This window comes from Camelus dromedarius, chromosome 5 (assembly GCF_036321535.1).
Source record: "Camelus dromedarius isolate mCamDro1 chromosome 5, mCamDro1.pat, whole genome shotgun sequence".
NCBI lineage: Eukaryota > Metazoa > Chordata > Mammalia > Artiodactyla > Camelidae > Camelus > Camelus dromedarius.
Genome location: NC_087440.1, coordinates 54,863,083 through 54,886,304, shown reverse-complemented (window position 1 = coordinate 54,886,304; position 23,222 = coordinate 54,863,083). Strand labels below are relative to the sequence as shown.

General features: G+C 33.1%; 1 protein-coding gene across 1 annotated transcript in view; it reads left to right on the top strand.

The window, feature by feature from the left end:
• Positions 1-23,222, top strand: part of WDHD1 (WD repeat and HMG-box DNA binding protein 1) — a 57,357-nt gene that overhangs the window by 11,383 nt on the left and 22,752 nt on the right. Inside the window, exons 4-14 of the mRNA XM_010982947.3 lie at positions 3,065-3,216; positions 3,899-4,010; positions 4,187-4,237; positions 5,205-5,300; positions 8,262-8,354; positions 9,948-10,054; positions 10,282-10,423; positions 15,120-15,330; positions 17,891-18,078; positions 19,450-19,634; positions 21,309-21,550. Coding sequence (XP_010981249.1) covers positions 3,065-3,216; positions 3,899-4,010; positions 4,187-4,237; positions 5,205-5,300; positions 8,262-8,354; positions 9,948-10,054; positions 10,282-10,423; positions 15,120-15,330; positions 17,891-18,078; positions 19,450-19,634; positions 21,309-21,550 — 1,579 coding nt within the window. The remainder of the gene's footprint in view (positions 1-3,064; positions 3,217-3,898; positions 4,011-4,186; positions 4,238-5,204; positions 5,301-8,261; positions 8,355-9,947; positions 10,055-10,281; positions 10,424-15,119; positions 15,331-17,890; positions 18,079-19,449; positions 19,635-21,308; positions 21,551-23,222) is intronic.

Below are 23,222 nucleotides of genomic sequence, written 5' to 3'. Positions count from 1 at the left end.
ATGCACACTTCGTACACAGGGTGTAGGCCATCTTAGAAAGCCAGAGAGGCCACGAGGCATGGCGGGTATTTAGTTTAGAGTAAAAGTAGATACACACACCAGAGAGAGAGTGCAGCAGGTGAGAGAGAGTGAGAGAGGCTTAAGAGATACACATTCCATAGGCAGAATGCAGTTCATCTTGAGAGGTAAGAGGCAGCCCCAGAGCACAGGATCATCTAGCAAAATGAGATTGGCAAGGAGGTGTGAGGGTAGTTAAAGTAAAAGTAGACACACACTCCGTAGGCAGTGTGGGCCAGTATCACAAGGTAAGAAAGAGTGAGAGGCTTAGGAGATACACATTCCATAGGCAGAATGCAGATAATCTAGAGAGGTGAGAGGCAGCCTCAGATCATGGGGTCCTATAGGAAAGTGAGGTCAGCCACAGGTTGTGGCGGATGGTTAGTTTTTATGGGCTCAGGAATTTCATATGCTAACAAGTAGGAGGATTACTCCAACTACTTTGGGGAAGGGGCGAGAATTCCCAGGAATTGAGCTGCCACCCACATTTTGACCTTTTATGGTGAGCCTTGGAATTGTCTTGGCACCTGTGGATGTGTCATTTAGCATGCTAATTTATTACAGTGAATGTATGAGGAAGCTCATGGTCTACTGGAAGTCAAATCTCCTGCTGTCCTGGGCCTCAAGGTCTACTGGCAGTCGCATCTTCAATTGCTGTGTCATTCCTTTAATGGCTCTGCCCCTGTCCCCTTCCCTCCTGTCTCCTGGCAAGGTTAACTCCTGAGTCTCTGGGGGAGAATATGTTCCATGCCGTTCTCCTAGCTTCTGATGGTCTCCAGTAATCCTCGTTGTTCCTTGTCTTGGAGAAACATCACCCTAATCTCTGCCTCCATTTTTACATCACCTTTGTGTCTTTGCATCTCAATTTCCCTCTCCTTTTTTTTTATAAGGACACCAGTTATTGGATTTAGATCCTTAACTTACCACATCAGCAAAGACGTTATTTTTGAAAAAGATCACATTCACACGTACCTTGGCTTAAGATTTACACATGCCTTTTGGGGGCCACTATTCAACCCACTACAAATCCATGATCAGCGCTAAAATGCTTTCTTTGGCTTTAAGAGTGGAGTTTACGGTACTTCAATGAAATGACATTACCAAATAGCCATGCAAAGTTGATAATTTGACAATGTATTTCATTTAAAGCATAATTGCTTATAAACATGTACTTTATGTTTTTGGATTCAGCGGTATAGGAAAGTATAATTAGATGCTTTATTTGAGAACAAAGCAGAAAAAAATATCACCCTCCAAAATAGTGAGATTGGGATGTATTGACATATTGCTGAATAGTAATAGTTGAGGCTTGCATGGTATTTTACATTGTCAGGGACTTTTAACAAAGATAAGGAGGAGTACATGAAATTCTCTCCATTTTATTCTTGGGAAAATCAAAGCTCAGAAGAAAGTCAAACGACATAGTAAGGAGTACGGTGGGCTGGAGCCCAAGTCATCTTGTGTTGGGTTCCATTCCTCCCAACCCACCAGGGAGAAGAGTAGTCTGACCAGTTCTGAACCACAGCCCTGATCCTTTGGATGATTTCTTTTTTAAAAATGTTTCCTAGTTGGCATGGTATACCGATAGTGATTTGATTTCTTTGTAGATTTGTTGGAAAATGACTTCAAAGCAAGGTCTTTAAGTCTCCCAGGTGAATTAGTGCAGTTATATATGTTTACATTTTCACATGAGTAAAGGGCTAGTTAACATTTTGTTAAAGAATTACCAAGATTCTTTACTAGAGTTAACTGAAGATGCTTAGTCAATATTCTGCTAAGGAATCTGCCAAGTAAAACACAGCTGGCATGTAAAATTCTTTTCTATGCACATACGTAAATAGTTTGGTGTTTCTGCAGTTTTGCCAAAGAACTCTTAGCATCATCAGTGTTGTCTTGAGTTGGTTATAGTTTTGTTTGTTTTTCACATTTAAATTATTGGTAGCTTAGCTTCATTATGAGTTTAGTTTACTGTGGATTGTTTAATTACATATAGTAGTTGCAATGCAGGCATAAATAGTATTTTTCACCAGTTTTCCAATAATTGAATTTGGAGGTAAGTTTATATCACAGTTCAAATTTGAATCAACTGTGTTGTTATCTGAACAGATGTATACATCTCCCCAGATTTTAGCGTATGGTAGCTTGTCATTGTATTACCAAGTTCTTTTCCCTTTAGAATAGGAGCAGATGTTGTAGATAGGCTGAGGGTACTAAGTGCGCAAATATGGCTAGGACCTGTTGCTATAGGATAAAGTGTGTTCATTAACAGACTTGAGCAGTTTGTTTCTTTTTAGCAGTTATCATTTAATCTAAATTAACAAATTGACCATATGATTTATCAAATTGTGTATCAGGTTGGTAGACTATGATTTAGTCTGTCAGGACTTAATTCCTCCTGGATAAATAATAAAATTAAGGTGCTAGGGCAGATCCTTGACTTTAATGATGCTTTGTGAAAAGCTCTGCGAAACAATGGTGTCTGCACATCATTTTCAGATTCTAAAACTTTCTGTTTATTTGGTGTTTTTAAAAAGGAGCCATGGATTCTGCATTTAGACTTTACCCTACTCCAGAAAGACATTTAATGATTTTTTTGTGGAAACGTAGGGCAACACAAATAGTGTGGCCAAATTGTGCTCTTCCCTCAATGAGACTAGTTATGTTTTTTCTGAAAAGCTGTCCTGTGTCTCCTTTTTTATGACATTTGGGAATCCATAAAAATACTACTTAAGTATTTTTCTTGCCAGAAATACTAGAAAAATCAAAAATTAAAAGTTCGGCTGATGAAGGGAGAATTAAATTTTATAAAAGAAGTAAATTTGTCTTGCTAGTAGTCATTTCAGGAAAGTTGTGCACTGAGTGACAGTTTTTCTCTTGACATGAACTACTGTTACAAATTTTTTAAAAATTTTTATGGGATTTTTAACTATGGAGAGACTCCCAATTGATTTTATTTATTTATTTATTTATTTATTTTTGCCAATGTTTCTTTTTATTTTTCTTTCAGAATGGGAAATTGGTTACTGCAGTATCTAACAATACTATTCAGGTGCACACATTTCCTGAAGGAGTTCCAGATGGTATCTTGACTCGCTTCACCACAAATGCAAACCATGTGATCTTTAATGGGGATGGTACAAAAATTGCTGCTGGATCTAGGTAAGGCTCTTTGATATCAGAAAAGGAAGTAGTGTTAAAATAGAATGGCCTCATTCATTGGATTCAGAGTAACGTTTTCAGGACTCTATTTCTTCTTTTTGTTATTATTTAGTTTTTATGTTTAGGTTTTTTTTCTGGTAAAGATTTTTGGTTACAAACTCATGCTTCTTTATAAATTGAGGTGTGTTGCTTTGCCAACAGCCTGTTTAGTAAATGCTGGAAAAGACTGGGGAAAGATGATAGCTGAATAAATTTTAAAAATCATTTTAGGTAGAGCCAAGACTGTACAATTAGGATTTTTGTTGTTTCTCTTGATGCTTTGTCATAGGGGGAAAAAGGTAATACTTGGTGAGTTGCTAAGTTGGAATAAAAGACATAGTGCTTTTAAAAATTGTTGTGACTGTAATTAGATTAGTAAATAATAGAAGATTAAGGTGTAACTAAGGAAGTCACTTCCTAAAAGTATTTGTATTTTAACATATGAGAACTCTTGAATTATGTTTTTAGCATTTTTATAGAGCAAAACTGAAGGGTAAGTTATTAAATTTGAGGGCCAAATTTCACAAGTTGCTGTAAAGAAATTATGGCATTTACTCTTATGATTTTGAAATATTTGGGTCATAGCTTTTGAGAGGCTTTTGTATTGGCATTTATTGATGTACATTACTCTTCGTGTTCTTAGTGATTTTCTAGTCAAAGTTGTGGATGTGATGGATTGCAGCCAACAGAAAATGTTTCGAGGACATGATGCCCCTGTTTTAAGTCTTTCCTTTGATCCTAAGGACATCTTTCTGGTAATCGTTTTTCCCCCTCTCTTTTTTCATTTTTTGTGAATATGTTGAAAACTGTAAGAGAATTAACAGAAAATTTCACACAGTTGATAAAAGGCTCTTTGATTTACCAGTTGAACCAGTTTCCATGTAGTATTATGGCTGTAACTATAGAGAAATCTGTTGTTTTATTCCTTCAGGCATCAGCTAGTTGTGATGGATCTGTCAAAGTGTGGCAAATTTCAGATCAGGTAAACTCATCAATTTGAATTGAAAACTTTTTACTCACTTCCATCATATATTGGGTGCTACATAATGTGTTATTGGACTAAATAATTCTTTTTCTTCATAGTCTATTTCTTTTGAGTAGCATTAAGTACTGTTTTTATGATCAAATTCACAATAATCTAGTGCAAAAGTAAATGTGTTGAAGACTAATTAATTGATTTTGTACCCAATCACAAAGGAAATTATAGATTTATATTTCATTTTTAGGTTTTATAAGTCAGTGAGGGAAATCCAATCATTATACATTTACAAACTAATTACTATTTGTTGGGCCCTAGATGTTGGGGATACAAAAATAAGGCATGGGCCACACTTGATTTGGAGAGTCACATATGTTATTCTAACCCAGCCTGAAAATACTTTTAAAGGAGGTATGAAGAAAATGCTTTCTGAATTGGCAGAGGGAACAATTAATTCTTCCTGAGGCAATCAATTGGAGAAGGCTTGGCATTTCTAGGGATGACGTGGCTGATGAGAAAAACATCCCCCTCAGAAAGCCTCAGCTAGTAGCCACAGTTCCTTCCCTTACGTTTGAACTATTTAAAAGGTTTAACTTTTACACCTTAACATTTTAGTAGATCTCTTAAGTTCATTTTCATAGATACTTTAAGATTGTAACATGTTGGGATTTTTTAAATTTGTTTATATATGTTTATTCAGTTAGTATATTACTTGCTTATTCTATATAGAAAAAACTCTTATTTGAAATAATTGTTTAAGACTTGTGCTCTGTAACTCTGAAAGTTATAAAGTAATTTAGGAAGTCAAATATTATCATAATTAGATTAAAGTGAATTAAGTTGCTTTTTTCTGAGCTATATGAGTCAGTTTGAAGAAACCACTTATTAAATGTATTCAGTGCTGCATGTCTTTTGGGGAGAATTTTCATAAAGGGAAATACATTTTCTTGTTCTTTTTTAAAAAAATGAGACATGTGCTGTTAGTTGGCCACTGCTACAAAAATGCAACGATGTGATAAACGCAACATCAATCTGCAGACTTGCCTGGCAGCCAAGAAGTGGGAAGGTGAGTTAGCCTTATTTTTCAACCTTTGTTTTAATTATTTGTTCCAGTCCTTGTCATCTTTGAATGTAAGAATAATTTTTTGAATTCTAACTATTTTATTACATTGTAAATTTTAGAGCTCCAAGCCAATTAATTAATATTGAAATGCTTTAAGAAACATTTAAACTTTTTAAAGATTCTTTTTTGAAGAGTGTATTTTGCATAAATGAGTTGATTTTATATTCTTCTTTACATTCATGTTTAATGTAACAACTTGGGAAATAGTCTTGTTATGCCAACTCTTCCTACTAGGTTTAATGTCTTGGAGATACTCGCTGATATAATCAGACAATAGAAAGACACGAGAGGTTTGAAAGGAGAAAGGAGAATGTTCATTATTTGCAAATGAAATGCTTGTATATAAGGAAATCTCAAGAAAATCAACTGGGGGAAAATATTACTAATAAGAAAATGCAGTAAGGTAGTTGGAAGCAAAATTAATATACAAAACCAATAACAGTCCTATATACAAACAATAACCATTTAGAAAATATAATGGGAGGAAAAAATGCACTTACTGTGAAATCAACAAAGATAAAGTAACTAGGAATAAATGTACCAAAAAATGTGAAAGAGCTATATAAAGAAAACTTAAACATGCTACCAAAAAGAGTAAAAGAAGACTTAAATAGAAAAAATATATCCCATTCTTTTTTAAAAAGGGATTTATTTATTTAATTTTTATTGAGGTATAGTTAATGTACAATATTATATTAGTTTCAGGTGTACAATATAGTGATTCAAAATTTTTAAGGATTATACTCCACTTACAGTTATTATAAAATATTGGCTATGTTCCTGTGCGGTACAATATATCCTTGTAGCATAGTTATTTTATACATAATAGTCTGTACATCTTAATCCCTAACCTCTATTTTTTTCCCTCCCTTCTTCCTTCTCCTTACTGGTTACCACTAGTTTGTTCTATGTATCTGTGAGTCTGTTTCTGTTTTGTTATATTTATTCATTTTATTTGTTTACTTTTATTTTTTAGATTCCACATGTAAGTAATAACATACAATATTTATCTTTCTGTCTGTGACTTATTTCATTAAGTATAATAACCTTCAGTTTCATCCATGTTGTTGCAAATGGCAACATTTAGAAAAATATATCCCATTTATAGAAATTTGGTATAAAGATGTCACCTCTTCCCTAAATTGTCTATAGTTTTGAGAACATTCAAATATAAAATATCAGAAGATGTTTGGAGGAACCAAACAGAACTGATTCTAGAGCCAAAAATAAATCTAAAAGTCTTGGGGAAAAAAATGATGAAGTCTGATTCAATCAGTTATAACTGAGAATTAAAATTTGCTGCTAATTCATGAGTAAACAGGTATCTATAAAACAGAGAAATACGTATACAGAAATTTCATGTATAATAAAGGGAGAAATGGAGATTTAGTAAAGAATACATTTGCAAAGGGTATGAATACCAGGAGGTGAGAATTACCGAGAACTATCTTGGAGGCATTCCACCACATAGTGAATGTCTGTATAGTTATTTACTGTATTTTTTTTTCAACTTTTCTGTATATGTGAAAATTTTCAGGAAAGATTAATAAGTTCAACAATATAAAAAGTAAAAAAATAAATATGAAATACTTCAAGGTCAAAGAACAAATGTTAACCTGGGGAAAATTTTGAAACAATATGACAAAGAACTAATTTCCTTAATATACAGACAGTTCTTATAAATCAACATGATTCCAATAGAAAGATGAACAAGAACATGTGCAGATAGTGTACAGAAAAAGATACACAGATTGCTTTTAACATATGAAAATACATGCAACCTTTCATACTAAAAGAAATACAAATTGAAACTATGATAGAGCATTTTTCATTTGTCAGATGGTCAAACACTGTAAGTTTGATTATATACTGTGTGGAAGAAAGTGTGGCAGTTTTTATCAGCATGAATGACCAACAGTACTAGTGCTAGGCATATATCCTATAAGCATGTTTTCACGTATGCACTACAGAGTATGTATAATGCAAATATTGTATCATTGTTTATAGTAGCAAAAGATTAGAAACATCCTAAATGTTCATCAATGGAGAACTTAAATAAGTTGTGGAATTTATTCCTGAAAGTAGAATACTCTGCAACTGTTAGAATGAGGTATATCTGTATTTCTTCACATGGAATAATCTTTAGTTATGTTAAAAACATCAAGCTATAGAGCAGTAGGTATAGACAGTAGATAGAATGCTACTGTTAATTGTGTGTGTACTTGTATCTATATACAAATACATTCTCGTATAGTCTATGTATTTTTTGCTTTTGGGAATGTAGAGTTAAAGATGGGAGGGAGACTTTATTTTCAATCTATGCCCTTTTGTGTCATGTAAACTTTTAAGAGTATATTCTGCACTAAAGTGATGGTTCAGGAATCTAGTGTGTATTTTTTCTTTGCTTATGAAACAATTAAAAATTTTTTTTAAAACATAGTCTTACTGTTCATAAGTAATCCTTTTTTTCTTTTTTCTTTTTTTTTAACATGGAAAGACTACACCATTTTTATTTTTTCTGCTAATCTGTTTCTTTGGAAGACTATATGAGAAGATAAGTTTCCTTTTCTTCAAGAAATATTCAAAGTATTCTGGCTCTATTCTTTCTTTCCAGCAAATAAGATGAATTTTTAGATCCAAGGAGCTTATATTCCTTAAGAAGTAGTATTAAAAATACTAGTAACTCCAAGTGCTCTGCTTTTTGGTGCAAACAGTACTATGATTCTCACACATTGTTTACTTAAGAAAATTTTAAGTAATTTTTTGAGTTTTGTTAGTTGCCAATTAAAATACAGATTTTCTTTTATGTTTTGTAGTCTTGTTTGGATCAGTTTTCTGCTTTTGTTCTCTTTCTTTTTAAATTTAATTTAAACTTTTGTTTAAATCTTTTTTCTTTCCTAATAGTTATTGGCAGTTCCTGTGGAGAAATCTGTTAAGCTGTATAGAAGGGAAACTTGGAGTAATCAATTTGATCTTTCAGATAATTTCATCTCTCAGGTAAGTTTTGTAAGTGACATTTTGTGTAGGCTAATGGGAATTTTTTTTTTATATTTTTAATTGAAGTATAGTTAATTTACAATGTTGTGTTAGTTTCTGCTGTACAGCAAAGTGATTAAATTATATAAATATATTCTTTTCCATTGTAGTTTATTACAAGATATTGAATATAGTTCCCTGTGCTATATAGTAGGTCGTTGTTGTTTATCTATTTTATATACAGTAGTTTGTATCTGCTAATCCCAAACTCCTAATTTATCCCTCTTACCCCTACCCTCTGCCTTTCCCCTTTGGTAACCATTAGTTTGTTTTCTATGTTGGTGAGTGTGTTTCTGTCTTGTAAATAAGTTCATTTGTATCATTTTTAAGATTCCACTTATAAATGATACGATATTTGTCTTCCTCTGACTTCTTTCACTTAGTATGATAATCTCTAGTTCCATCCATGTTGCTGCAAACGGCATTTCATTCTTTTTTATGGCTGAGTAATATTCGTGTGTGTGTGTGTGTGTGTGTGTGTGTGTGTGTGTGTGTGTGTGTGTGTGTACACGCATACCAAATCTTTTTTATCCATTCACCTGTCAGTGGACATTTAGGTTGTTTCCATGTCTTGGCTATTATAAATAGTGCTGCTGTGAACACTGGGGTACATGTGTCTTTTTGAATTAGAGTTTCTCCGGATATATGCCCAGGAGTGGGATTGCTGAATCATATGGTAGTTCTATTTTTAGTTTTTTAAGGAACCTCCATACTGTTTTCCATAGTGGCTGCGTCAATTTACATTCTAATGGGAATATTTAATGCATACTTTACTTAAATACAGTTGCAGTTAAATATCATTGGAGAACAACTCCAATGTTATGCATGTGTCCACCTTCCGCCCCTCAGCCTTTTTTCATGTAGCCAATACCTAGACAGTAGATTAATCTTTTCTAGGTTCTATCTGGCTTTCCTCCTTTGTGAAATTTGATAGGAAAATCTTTTAGTTTATAAGAAGGCAAATTTAACCCTAGCATAGTAATAGGACACATTATTCTCACATTATCAGTAATTAGCCTTTATTGTTAAATTAGTTCCATTGAGACTTGTGATCACAGACCCTGGAATTTAGAGCAGGAAATATTGTTGGTCTGCTTTCTCTCTCTTTCTCTTTCTCTCCCCTCCTCCTCCCTTCCTTCTCTCATGCACAGCATTTTGCAGTTAAGGAAACAGAATCCCAGTAGGTCGGCAATGGCTTAGTACGGTTCACTTAGTACTTCACTTCCTAGTTCTCTACATCTTGATTGTGAGTGCTAAGAGGATGCCTTGTGTTTTCTCTCTTTCCAGGATAATAGCATTTTTTAGATTTTGCTTTTAAAATTGTGCTAGTCTGATATTCTTATGATGTATAGAGTAATAGCTGCTATTATTTTGATTGCTGAATTATTGAAAAAAAGTTAAAAAATAAGCAAACTTTATCTTGCCATTTGTATATCAGATTTAATTAAAAATTGCATGAATATGGGTTATAAAAATTTGAATTTGGTAATAAAATGAGTGTTAACAGTTTCAAATTACATAGAATTATTATTTGTTAATTGTTTTCTTTATTAGACCCTGAATATAGTAACCTGGTCTCCTTGTGGACAATATTTAGCTGCAGGAAGTATTAACGGTTTAATTATAGTTTGGAATGTGGAAACCAAAGATTGCATGGAAAGGTATGATTCATTATATCTTTTGTCTCTTTTTTGCTAATTTCTGTTAGATTTTGGTTTGTTTTATTATGAAACATTTCAAATTTGCTGTTATTAGATTGTCAAAATGCAAACATACACCTGTGTTTATCAAAAACCATGTAATGTTTTCTAACTAAAATTTACCTAAAGAAAGGTATAATTTCTATTTTTCTTGTCAGTGTTTTAAGAACTCACTTTTTAATTTTTAGGGTGAAAAATGAGAAAGGTTATGCAATCTGTGGCCTGTCATGGCATCCCACTTGTGGTCAAATAGCTTATACTGATGCAGAAGGAAATCTGGGACTCCTGGAGAATGTTTGTGACCCCAGTGGAAAGATGTCAAGCAGTAAGGTAATAAGTAATAGGGTAGAATAATTTCTTCAAAGTCTTTCTGTGGTCATATGGATTTGGAAAACACCACAAACTATATTACTTTCTTTGAAAAGTATAATTTATGTAATTAGATGCTCAGTAGTGCTCTATCATAAAGAAAATTGTTTAAACTTGTTTAACCTAATGTTTCCCAAATATATTTTACTAAGAAACTTTTTTCCGTCCATATAATGCCTATCAATATTCTGTGGCTTTCCAAGGAATACCTTTGTGAAGTACTATTTTAGTATCCTGGTGTTCTTGGGTTTTTTAATTAAATAAATGTTTTATAGATAAAAATTAGAGTTTATAAGTGTAACTTAGTTTAGCTTATAAAATTTTTCTGTCCTGAATTAGCCTTAACTCTTAGAGCTAATCATATACATCTTATGCTTATCTCTCCAGCCTTACTGAACCGCTTTAAATGGGCCACCTTGTTTTATACCTCATTGCTTTGTGCTCATTATTCCCCCTGCCTGGCAGATATATTCACTCATATTTCAAGTTGTTTTAGACTTCCAGTTAAGGATCACAGACTTAATACACCCATTTATTTCTACTCAAATTCCTCATACCTGGAAGCCCAACTAAAACTATACTGAGAGAAATTTTTTTAATGCATAATCTCATAAGGTTAAAGAAGATAGTTGAAATGATGATAGTAAAAAAAAATTTTTTAAGCTGGAAAATAGAAGAATGTTAGAAACTAAGCTTAGCTTCTCAAAAAGCTGAATCCTAAGACTGCACTGGGGGAAAGCTGAGGTGCCACTAGCTTGCCTAACTGAATCCCCAAAGAGTCAGAATTTGGTAGTACTAGGTACTTCTTAAAAATGATACTGAAAACAGGAGGGTTGATTTAATAAGCAAGTAGATCTGTCCAGTCTTAACATCAGTGGGCACAGCTAAGTAACTGCCCTCCTTCACCCCTGTATACATTTTGGCAGAATGCTGGAGATTTCTTCTCTAGATAAGGTAAAAATGAGGTCTTTGGTCCAGGGACACTGGATACAACTGAGTGGCACTGGGTGGAGGGGGAATATTTACTGAAAACGCTTAAATGATAGGGTTATATATTTGAGTGCTGATATTCCCAGCTCACTTTTTATGCTTAGCTCCCAGAGCATTGTCAGCCAGTCGTACGCTTTTCAGGCAGGAGAGTGTAAAATCATCTCTGGGGAATCTATCTAAGAAAAAAGACTAAAACAGGTAGGAGATTTTTTTTTTTCAAGTATAGTTAATGTATAGTATTACATAAGTTACAGGGATACAATATAGTTATTCACTATATTGTAAGATTATACTCTACTTAAAGTTATAAAGTATTGGCTATGTTCCCTGTGTTGTACAATATATACTTGTAGCTTATTTTATACGTAATTGTTTGTGTCTCTTAATCCTCTGTCCTTATATTGCCCCTCCCCCTTTCTCTCTCCCCCCTAGTTTGTTCTCTGTATCCATGAGTCTGTTTCTTTTATTATTATTTCACTAGTTTTTGTTGTATTTTTTAGATTCTAGATATAAGTGATAACATACAGTATTTGTCTTTGTCTGACTTATTTCACTTAGCATAACACACCCCTGGTCCATTCACGTTGCAAATGGCAAAATTTTATTCTTATGGCTAAGTAGTATTCCATTTTGTGTGTGTGTGTGTATATGTGTGTCTGTACATATGTACACATACATCTTCTTTATCTATTCATCTGTTGATGAGCTTATAGGTTGCTTCCATAAATTGGCAATGGTAAATAATGGTGCTGTGAACATTGAGGTGCATGAATCTTTTTGAATTAGTGTTTTTTGTTTTTTATGGATATATACCCAGGAGTAGAATTGCTGAGTCATGTGGTACTCTTATTTTTAGTTTTTTGAGAAACCTCCATACTGTTTTCTACAATGTCTGCACCAATTTACATTCCCACCAACAGCATACCAGGCTTCCCTTTTCTCACATCCTTGCCCACATTTGTTATTTGTATTCTTTTTGATCCTAGCCCTTCTGACAGGTATGACGTGATACCTCATTATGGTTTTGATTTGCCTTTCTCTAATAATTAGCAGTGTTGAACATCCTTTCATGTGCCTAAGGGCCATGTACATTTCCTCTTTGGAAAAATGTCTTTTCAGGGCTTCTGCCCATATTTAATTGTTTTTTTTCTTGATATTAAGTGGTATTAGCTGTTTATATATTTTAGATATTAACCTCTTATCGGTCATATCATTTGCAAATATTTTCTCCCATTCAGTAGGCTTTCTTTTCATTTTGTGGATGATTTCCTTTGCTGTGCAAAAACTCTTAAATTCAATTAGGTCCCATTTGTTTATTTTTGCTTTTGTTTCCTTTGCCTTAGGGGCAGATCCAAAAAAATTTTGCTGCAATTTTATGTCTGAGTGTTCTGCCTGTATTTTCCTCTAGGAGTTAAAATTTCAAGTCTTACACTTAGATCTTTAATACATTCTGAGTTTATTTTTGTATGTGGTGTTAGAGAATGTTCTAATTTCAGTCTTTTACAGGTAGCTGTCCAGTTTTCCCAGCATTACTTATTAAAGACTGTTCTCTCCCCACTGTATATTCTTGCCTCCTGTGTCATATATTATTTGACCATAAGTGTGTGGGCTTATTTCTGGACTTCCTATCCTGTTTCATTAATATGTGTCTGGTTTTGTGCCAGTACAATACTGTTCTGATGACTGTAACTTTGTAGTATAGTCTGAAGTCAGGGAGCGTGATTCCAGAGAGATTTTTAACTCCACAAAAAAACAAAACGTTGTGGGAAAATGATCATAATATACTACATCTGTAAATCAATGGATAAGATTAATGCCTATCACCTAGGGTTACTGGGACAATTAAATGAATTGTGTATAAAGAGTTAGAACAGTCTCTAGCACAACACTTTGTAAATGTTATTATAATTTTTATTCAGCCACGAATAGCACTTACATGGTCATAATAAATCAAAATACTGATTATTTTTTGTTTTTTGGGGGGGGTAACTAGTTTTTGGGGGGTTTTTGTTTTTTGGTTTTTGTTTTAGTAGAGGTACTGGAGATTGAACCCAGGACCTTGTGCATGCTAAGCACCCGCTCTACCACTGAGCTATACCCATGCTCTACCCGCTGAACTATACTCTCCTCCCCTAAATACTGATTATTGATCCAACCAAAATAAAAATATTTCCATATTGCAAGGACAGGGGTAGGAGAATGATGTGCATGTGTACAAGGAGGGTAAGGGTGGTTGAAAAATGGCACCAAATCCTCATCTTCCCTAATAGAAGGAAGTTAATAGCATCAATTAAATAGATAATAATTAAAACTGAAAAATCAAAAAATAAGACTAGAATCTTTAAAAGTATAGAGGAAAGTATCAAAAAAAACCAGTTGAAAGCAGAGAAGTAAATTGGAGGCTGTGCAGAGAGTTTTCATTTTCATAATAAACCTTATAACACTGCATGTGTTACATATACGCATATAACATTGATAAAAACAAAAAGTAAATTGAGAAATAATTTTTACTTCAAAGGTCACCTCTTATAAAACCTTAACCCTCCTATCCAGAATTGTCCAGTCTCTCTCCTTTTTGGTCTTATTTCTCAGTACTTATTTCTGTTACAACACCTTTAATACTTCATGGCCCTCACCATAAAAGATAAGGTCAAAACCTTCATTTTTGAATAAGAAAGTGCAAAAATAAAGTTTTTCACCAACTTGAGTACATAAAGTTTTAGGACTATGGATGGAATAGTTAAATATCTTCTTATAGCATTTATTTATAAATTTAATTGTTCAAATCATATGTTTAAATATATGAATTTAGGAGTATTTTTTTCTGTTCTCTTGTTTCTTTAAATGTTAATTTTCCAAGCACAATCATCTGTACTTCCATCTAAAAGGTTTGTGATATAGTCCCTTTTGATTCCATTAATGATGTTCTCATTAGAATTTTATATCCAACTATAAGTTTCTGTTGACTTAACATTTGTACAGTTTTCATTCGTCCTATAGGAATATTGTGATCTTTACAATGTATCTGCTTACTATTCCCTTTTTAAAGTGATCTCAAAAACTGTTTATAGGGACATTCAGTACCTGCAGCAGTATGTTCACATTCCTAGGAATCGATTAATATTGAATTTCTTTGCTGCCTTTGTTTTTCTATTGGTTCTATCCATTTACTTCTATAAGCATCAAAACAAAACAAAACAAAACAAAACAAAACAAAAACACCAACCCTCCAAAAAATAAGCTTTCACTGAGATCATTTAAAGCAAACGTATCTTACCTAAGCAGTGTCTTATTCAAAATAGAGGAAAATGAGAGAATATCTTATAAGGAGAGATTTTGTAAGGACTCATAGGTGACTTCTTTTATGGAGAAGACTTGTGAGGAATAAAATCTTGCTTCATATTTGGGTATATATATATAAATATATTCTTTACATGTCTGTCTTACACTCCCACCTTACCTGTAGACTATAAGGCATTTAAAGTAAGGACTAGATCTTACATAAATGTAAGTACAATCCTCATAAATATATTTACTAATTATTTTTACCAGCATATTTGCTTACTTAGTAGAGTTTTTAGGTGCATATTAGAAGACTACCTATTGAGTTATTGAGTTGATCTAAATAGTTCACTAATACTTTTTAATTTGTGTTAAATTGTTCAAGGTATCTAGCAGAGTGGAAAAGGATTACAGTGATCTTTTTGATGGAGATGATAGAAGTAATGCTGGTGATTTTCTAAATGACAATGCAGTCGAAATGCGCTCTTTTTCAAAAGGGATTATCAATGATGAGGAAGATGATGATGACCTCATGCTGGCTTCAGGTCGTCCTAGACAGCGAAGTCACATCCTAGATGATGATGAAAATTCAGTTGGTATGCACTCACTTTGTGAATGTGATGATCCATCCTGGGTTTTCTTTTTTTAAGGAGGGGCGGTAATTAGGCTAATTTTTTCATTTATTTTTAATGGAAGTACTGGGGATTGAACCCAGGACCTCATGCATGCTAAGCACACACTCTACCACTAAGCTGTACCCTCCCCCCTCGATGATCCATCCTGTTGATCAATATTTTCAGTATTTTATTAAAGCTATTATATAAAGTTGTTACTGAATTAGTAGAATGTAGCTAAAGCAGTGTGTAGAGGGGACTTTATAGCATTAAATATGTATAGTAAAAAAGGTTTCAAATCAATGATCTAAGCTTCTGCTTTAGCAAACCAGCAAAAGAAGAGAAAATTAAATCCCAAGCCAGCAGAAGGAAGGAAATAATAAAGAGCAGAATTCAGTGAAACTGACAACCAAAGTCTATAGAGAAAGTCAATAAAACCAAAAGCTAGTTTTTTGAGAAGATCAATAAAATTACTATTTAAAATATAGCTCCTAGAAAATTTTTACTTACATATGTAACTCACATTATATTTCTGTAAGACAGCACTGCTATTAATAGCAAAAGGATAATAGGAGAATATTATGAACACTTTTGTGCCCATAAATTCACCAACTTAGATAAAATAGACAAGTTCTTTGAAAGACACAAACTACCAGGCTAACTCAAGGAGAAATAGGTGACTGAATAGTACAGTATCTGTTAAAGTTATTGAGATTGTAACTAAAAACTTTTAAATAAAGTACCTATTACAACAACTTACTTGGCAAAATAACAGACTTGAACATTACCAAGTAAAATGCCAATGTACAATGTAAATTGTACTGCATTTAAAGCATATAGGGCTTATAGGATAGCACTCCTCAGATGTTTGGTCTCAGGAGCTCATTACATTCTTAAAAATTTTGAGGACTCTGAAGAAAATCATCTGTGGAGCTATATTTATTATTATTTACCATGTTAGGAATTAAAACAGAAATTTTTAAAATACTTATTCACTTTAAAATAACAGTAAACTCGTTAATAAACATGTAAACATAACATTTTTAATGAAATTTTTTTAAAAATTAGAAAAGTGGCATTATTTTACCCTTTTGCAAATCCTGTTAATGTCTATCATAAAAGACAGCTAGATTCTCTCATGTGCTTCAGAATTCAGTCTACTGCCATATATTGTTTTTACTTTTAAGTGAAGAAAATTTCATCTCACACAATATGTAGTTTAAAAAGAAAGAGAGATTTTAATAGCCTATTGAAATAATTGTGGATATTGTTCTTTGATGCTGCACCAAAACACAACAAATGATAGTTTCTTAAAGATTACTTGCAGTGTGGAGTCTGAGAACTTTTTGCGAACTTTTTGATGAACATTTCGACTCTTATTATTACATTAAAATCCACTGGTCTAACTTGAACTTTGAGTGGATCATTTACCACGTTTGGTTTTGTAACATACATATTGGTGATTTGGGAAATACTGATTCACTGAGGTTTGCAGACCTTCCTAATACTGACACATTTTCCAGAATAATATTTGTTAGTATCAGCACCAATCTCATCAGAAGTTTTAAAATACTATGAAGCAGTCAAGTTCATGGTGGCAGATACAAGTTTTCCACTATTCTCATTTTTGCTTGAAAGCTCAAATTTTATCATTGACCACAAACTCTGTCAGTTATTTTTCTTAAGTGACCAGCTCACTTCATTCATTTTTAAGAAAATGTTTACCACATACCTAAGTCTGTGTAACCACAGTTTATCTGGCATTCTTTTAAGTAAAAATGGTATTACATGAAAAACTTAGCTAGTTCAGCTTACAACTCAATTACACAAATGCTTTTTTTAAGACAACCATTACAATTCTTTATGCATACTTCCCATTTTAGCACAGAGAACGCTTTTTTTAAATCTATGCAAAGATCAAGATTTAATAAAATTAATATTTTTACTATTTTTTAACATTTTTTATTGATTTATAATCATTTTACAATGTGTCAAATTCCAGTGTTCAGCACAATTTTTCAGTTGTCACATTTTTTTCTCTATGAGCTACCATAAGATCTTGTGTATATTTCCCTGTGCTATACAGTATAATCTTGTTTATCTATTCTACAATTTTGAAATCCCGTCTATCCCTTCCCACCCTCCACCCCCTTGGCAACCACAAGTTTGTATTCTATGTCTATGAGTCTATTTCTGTTTTGTATTTACGCTAAAAATACCATATGAGATTGCTCGTATGTGGAATCTAAAAAACAAAAACAAAAACAAAAATATTTTTACTGTTTTTAATGCAGTTAAGTGGTGGTTAACAATGCATTGACTACTAATACAGATTGGTGCCACTGCCTTGATTCATGCTAAGGTACTAACAGTTTTACCTCCATTGCTTTTGAACTGTTACTGCAGATGTCCATGAAAGAGGCAAATAACATTTTAGCATTATTAAATATGAATGGACAAGGTTATTAGATTTCCATAATGCTTTTCTTTTTTAAGGTCATTGGTATTTATGATTCTCTAATTATAATCCTTTGTTTTCTAGATGTTACAATGCTAAAAAATAGTTCCAGTCTTCTCAAAGAGGAGGAGGAAGATGATCAGGCAGGCGGCATTCAAAATCTACCACTTTTAACATCTCAGAAGCCATTTTATAATGGTCCTATGCCAACTCCCCGGCAAAAGCCATTCCAGTCAGGTTCTACACCCTTGCATCTCACTCACAGATTCATGGTAAGTCTCAGGTCTACACTTAACTTTAAAATAGTTTTATCTCACCTGTCAGCATTTTATCTCAATATAGTTAATTTTGTTTGGTAAAAGCTATTTGTTAAAAACCTTGATTAAGTTGCCTAAAGCACTTTGGTTGATTATAATTTTTTGGTTGATTTGTTTTATGGTTAACTCACAGTTTTAATTTTATTTCAGCCTCATTATTCAAAATTCTGTTAAATAAGATTCTGCTTTGTAAAATGACACATAATGAACATAAGTAAATGTGACTGTGTATCTTGCAGTTCCTCTTGGCTATACTTACAAACTTTACTTCTCATATTACTTTTTATATAGGAGATTGTACTGATTCCAGAACATTAGTTAGAAGATGTTTTTTAGAAAGCAGCACCTAGTATAGTATACTATTAGAAGGTGATAAGTACTGTGAAAAGAAACTATCTGCCTCTTTTTCCCATCCCACCAGCATGTATGCTCCATAAGCATAGTGATTTTTCTATTTTGTTTACTGATAGCACTTAGGACAAGGTATGGCACAGTAGGCATTAAACATTTATTTATGGAATGACTGTATTAGCTTTTTGTCTTAAGTTTAAAAGTTGAAAAAGTTTAATATTTCTATTTGTTGATTATTTGAGATTTTTCACTGAGAACTTTGCCTCTTGTGTTTTTTGAATGGAATAGTCCTGGCATAAATTTGTATATAAATATTAAAGGTGATGTTTTTATTTTTTTAAAAAAGTTTTATTGCCATCAGTAATTATCATCAAGTAATAGGTCTTGATTTTTCTAATATTGTCAACTACTTTTATAGCTGTTACTTGTGGTATAGGAAAGAAACACTAGGTCCTGTCCTACCCAGTGAGAGCTTATAGTGTACATGAGTGAAAGATAAGTTTTCTAAATGTTACCAGTTTATGCTGCCTTAAAAATGTATGTATTTATTCTGTAACTATACACCAGTTAGCTGGAACAAAAAAATATGCTGTCATTTATATCCATATTTGTGAGTAAGTAAATGTTTGAAATGTTTCTTTTGAGGAATTTAATGGTTCAGTTGTTCAAAGGCCAATTGTAGAGTATTTTTTTATGACAGTAATGAAATTCTTAAAAATATGAAGTGAAATATTCCATTTGCTAATAAATAAGTATATACATACCTTCTTTTCATGAAGAATAGAATAATTAGTCATTTTGCTCTGATGTTACTACTGTTACCTGAAACTGTTTAGAGGTATGTAAGCTGTGGCTACTCCGTAACTTAAACCTTGATACAGACTGAATTATAGTATTTGTTTGTGCTGTTTTAGCCTACTGATTCTAGGAGCTTCAGTCTTTTTCACACTTGTATTTAACCTTACATATTTGTAGGTATGGAACTCTATTGGAATTATTCGCTGCTATAATGATGAGCAAGACAATGCCATAGATGTGGAGTTCCATGATACCTCCATACACCATGCAACACACTTATCAAACACTTTGAATTATACAGTAGCAGATCTTTCCCATGAAGCTATTTTGTTGGCATGTGAGAGCACTGATGAACTAGCAAGGTAAATTCAAGATTATTAGGAAGAATTTGTTACTGTTGAACTGTTGGACACAAATGTTGAAGTTCAATACAAAAAGTTAATAAGATAAAAACAAAAATACATCTTTTGTAGTATGGGTTTTCAGAAGAGTTTAGTACAAATACCACTACACCCCTAATACCTCAGAACATATTTCTGTTTTTGCCAAATTGTCCCCTTATTACATAAGGGTAATAAACATATTAGAGTTGTAAATAAACAAACTTAAGCAGTACAGAATTTGTAGCAAATGAAAATTCCACCCAGAATTCTACTCTCAGATAAAACTACAGTTAATAATTAATAGTTAATCCACCCAGCCTTGGGCAACTACTGATCTGGATTTTTTTGTCAGTATTGATTAGATTTGAAACTTCTCTTTAAAAAAAACACACACACATACACTGAAAAGTGTTATTAGTACTATTTGTTAGTTTGACTTTAACTTAATATATTTAGACTTCTTAGATTATTTTGGCAGGTAGGTAAATAGGTAGGTAGATATAGAGACAAAAAAAGTATGGTAGAAAAGCAATGCATACAGAATCTGTATTTTTTTAGCTGATCATATGCTTATACACTTGATCATAGATTTTACTAACCCCCAGGTGATTTGAAATTAAAACCCTTCTAACTGGATACATTAGTTCCTTGCTGCTTAGAGTATGGTCCACAAAGTAGGGGAATGGGGCACCTGGGACCATGTTGAAACAGAATCACAGACCTCAGACCTTCTGAATCAGAATCCTCATTTTAACAAGATCCTCAGGTGATAGAATATGCATTAAAGCCTGAAAAACACCAAATTGGGTCATTTTTAACATTTTAATTGGTTTCCTAATTTACGCATTATAAAATCAACTCAATACTTCATTATTGCATTTAATCAGTTTACTTAAATAAATCACTGTTGAGCCAGTGTCTCTAACTCAGGATATCTTACATAATTAGAACATTTAGTTCCATGTGCAGTTTTGATTTCAAATATCCTCTTTGTTTTCCTAGGTATGTTATTTCACATAGACAATGTTATCTTTTTATTTTAAATTTGAATTTAAATTACTGTTCAGGAATTCAGTACTGCCTCTGATTCCAAATACTATGGTATCTACATTCTGAAGCTTAAGTTTCATAATAACTCACTTATATGCATGTATATATGCAAAGAAAAAAGACTGGAAATACACATCAAATTGTGAACAGAGGTTGGTAATCTCACTGGTGGGATTATATATGACTTTTTTTCTTTTTCTCTTTATTCTCCATTGTTGTTATTATTATTATTTGCAATGAGAGAACTGTTGTCTAATGTTTTGATGCTTCCTTTTTTAAAATTTGGTTGTGATTTTTATGTGTATTTGCACCTAGGTTTATACTCTACAGATTTTAGCCTGCCTTTTTCTCCATTTTACATTATGTTGTGAGCATTTTCCTTTATCTTTAAATATTCAATAACATGACTGTTAATGGTTTTAATGTGGTCCCTTTTAAAGATATTTCATAATTACTTTCTTAAAGCCATTTTTGCACTATTTGTGTATAATAGAAAAAATAAGCTATTTGATTTTGTTACTGGGTATTATGATTAGGTTTTTTTATATATACAAAATATCAAATATGAATGTTTGATTGTTTCTGTCTTGTTTTAATTTTTAGCAAGCTTCACTGCCTGCACTTTAGTTCTTGGGATTCAAGTAAAGAGTGGATAGTAGACATGCCTCAAAATGAAGATATTGAAGCCATATGTCTTGGTCAGGGTTGGGCTGCTGCTGCCACTAGCACCTTGCTTCTTCGCTTGTTTACCATTGGAGGTGTTCAAAAAGAGGTGTTCAGTCTTCCTGGGCCTGTGGTGTCAATGGCAGGACATGGAGAACAGCTTGTCATTATTTATCATAGAGGTAGATTTTTTTTCTAGTCTTTCACAATTTTGCCATGACCTGAGCTTTTCTGTAAAATGGAAATTACTTGGGCTTTTTTTCCCTCTTTTTGTTTTGGTTTATACCTCCTTTTGCGATTTTTTTAAACATTTGAATCGGTATAATCTTTGTAGAGAATTTTGTTGTTTTAAATAATAGCAATGAAAGCAAAAACAGTTTATTTATAGAAAAACTGTACTGTAGAAAGAATTCTAAGGTAGAGTTTTGTTAATTGCTTCCATGTCCATATCTTCCATATCTTATAAGAATTATGAGAGTTTAAATGTCTCAAAAAATAAACTAACTCTTTATGTGAAGGACCAAAACGGCCTTGAATGTGACTTTTAAAAAGTTGCTGCTTCCTTTTTATCACTTCGTTTTCTTCCTTTGGTCCCCACCACTATGCTAAGACTGGTTTTATAAAGGTTACCGATGATCTTTTTATGCTTATTTAAGTAATTCTACTAGAAATAATTTCTTTTGTCTTCTGTGACATCACTCTCCCAATTTCTTCCTTACTGATAACTCCTTGAGCTCCTTTGCTGGCTCCTCCTCCTATGCCAGCCCTTTAGGTGGAATGTTCTAGGGCTCAGTTACAGTCCCTCTTCTCTGGTACTCTCTCTAGGTCGGGATCTGTCAATCTTTCAACTGCTTAGACCTAGTGAAAAATGCATTCTGTTGCTATTCTATGCATACCTGCAAATATAACAAAAGTCTCGTGGACAACATTTACTCTTTGATTTCATTGTTCTTTAAGTGCTGGTTATAATGCTAAATTGATTTCATGACTCAGGAAAAAATGCAGTTTGAGAAACTACCCTGGATTATCTCAAGACCCGTGGCATTAAATACATCTATGTGTTCATGACTTCTAAATTAATATTACCAACCCTTCTCTCTCCTGTCTCCAGACTCACAGATCCAATTGTCCACTTGAAATCTCTATTTTGATGTACATCTCAAACTTAACTTTGTCACAGTAAAACCTCGGGGGGGGGTTTTTCCCCCACAAACTTACATCTTAGTTTTCCCATCTCCATAAATGGCATACTATCAATCTAACTACTCAAGCCAGAAATATAAAAGTTATCCTTGATTCTTCTCTTTCCCTCACCCCCACATCATCTGCATTGGCAAAGTTGTATCATGTCAGTTCACCCAACTTTCTAAATCTGTCTCTCTTCATCTCCACTAAAACCCCAGTCCAAACCAGATGTCATCTCTTGGACTATCAGATAACCTCCTAACTACTTTTCAGCTTCAATTCTTCCTTCCACAATCCATTCTCCACATAGCAGCCTAGGTGATCTTTTAAAAACATAAATCAGACCACGGCCCTCTCCTGCTTAGATTCCTCTGATGACTTCCTGTTGCTTTAGAATGAAAATCAAACTTCTTACTGCAGTTGGCAAAGTCCTACGTGATCTGAACTTTGCCTGCCTTTTCAACCTCAACTCTTACCACTTTTTCTTGCTACTCGTTCTGGCCCTACTGACTGCTTTGTGTTCTTCAAACTCACCGAGTTTGTTCCCACTTTGGGACCTTTTCATTAGCTGTTCCCTGTCTGCTGTAGTGCTCCTCCCCCTATCATTTGGGTGACTAGCTCCAACTTGCAAATCATATCTCAGTTTAAATTTCACTTTCTTGGAAAGGC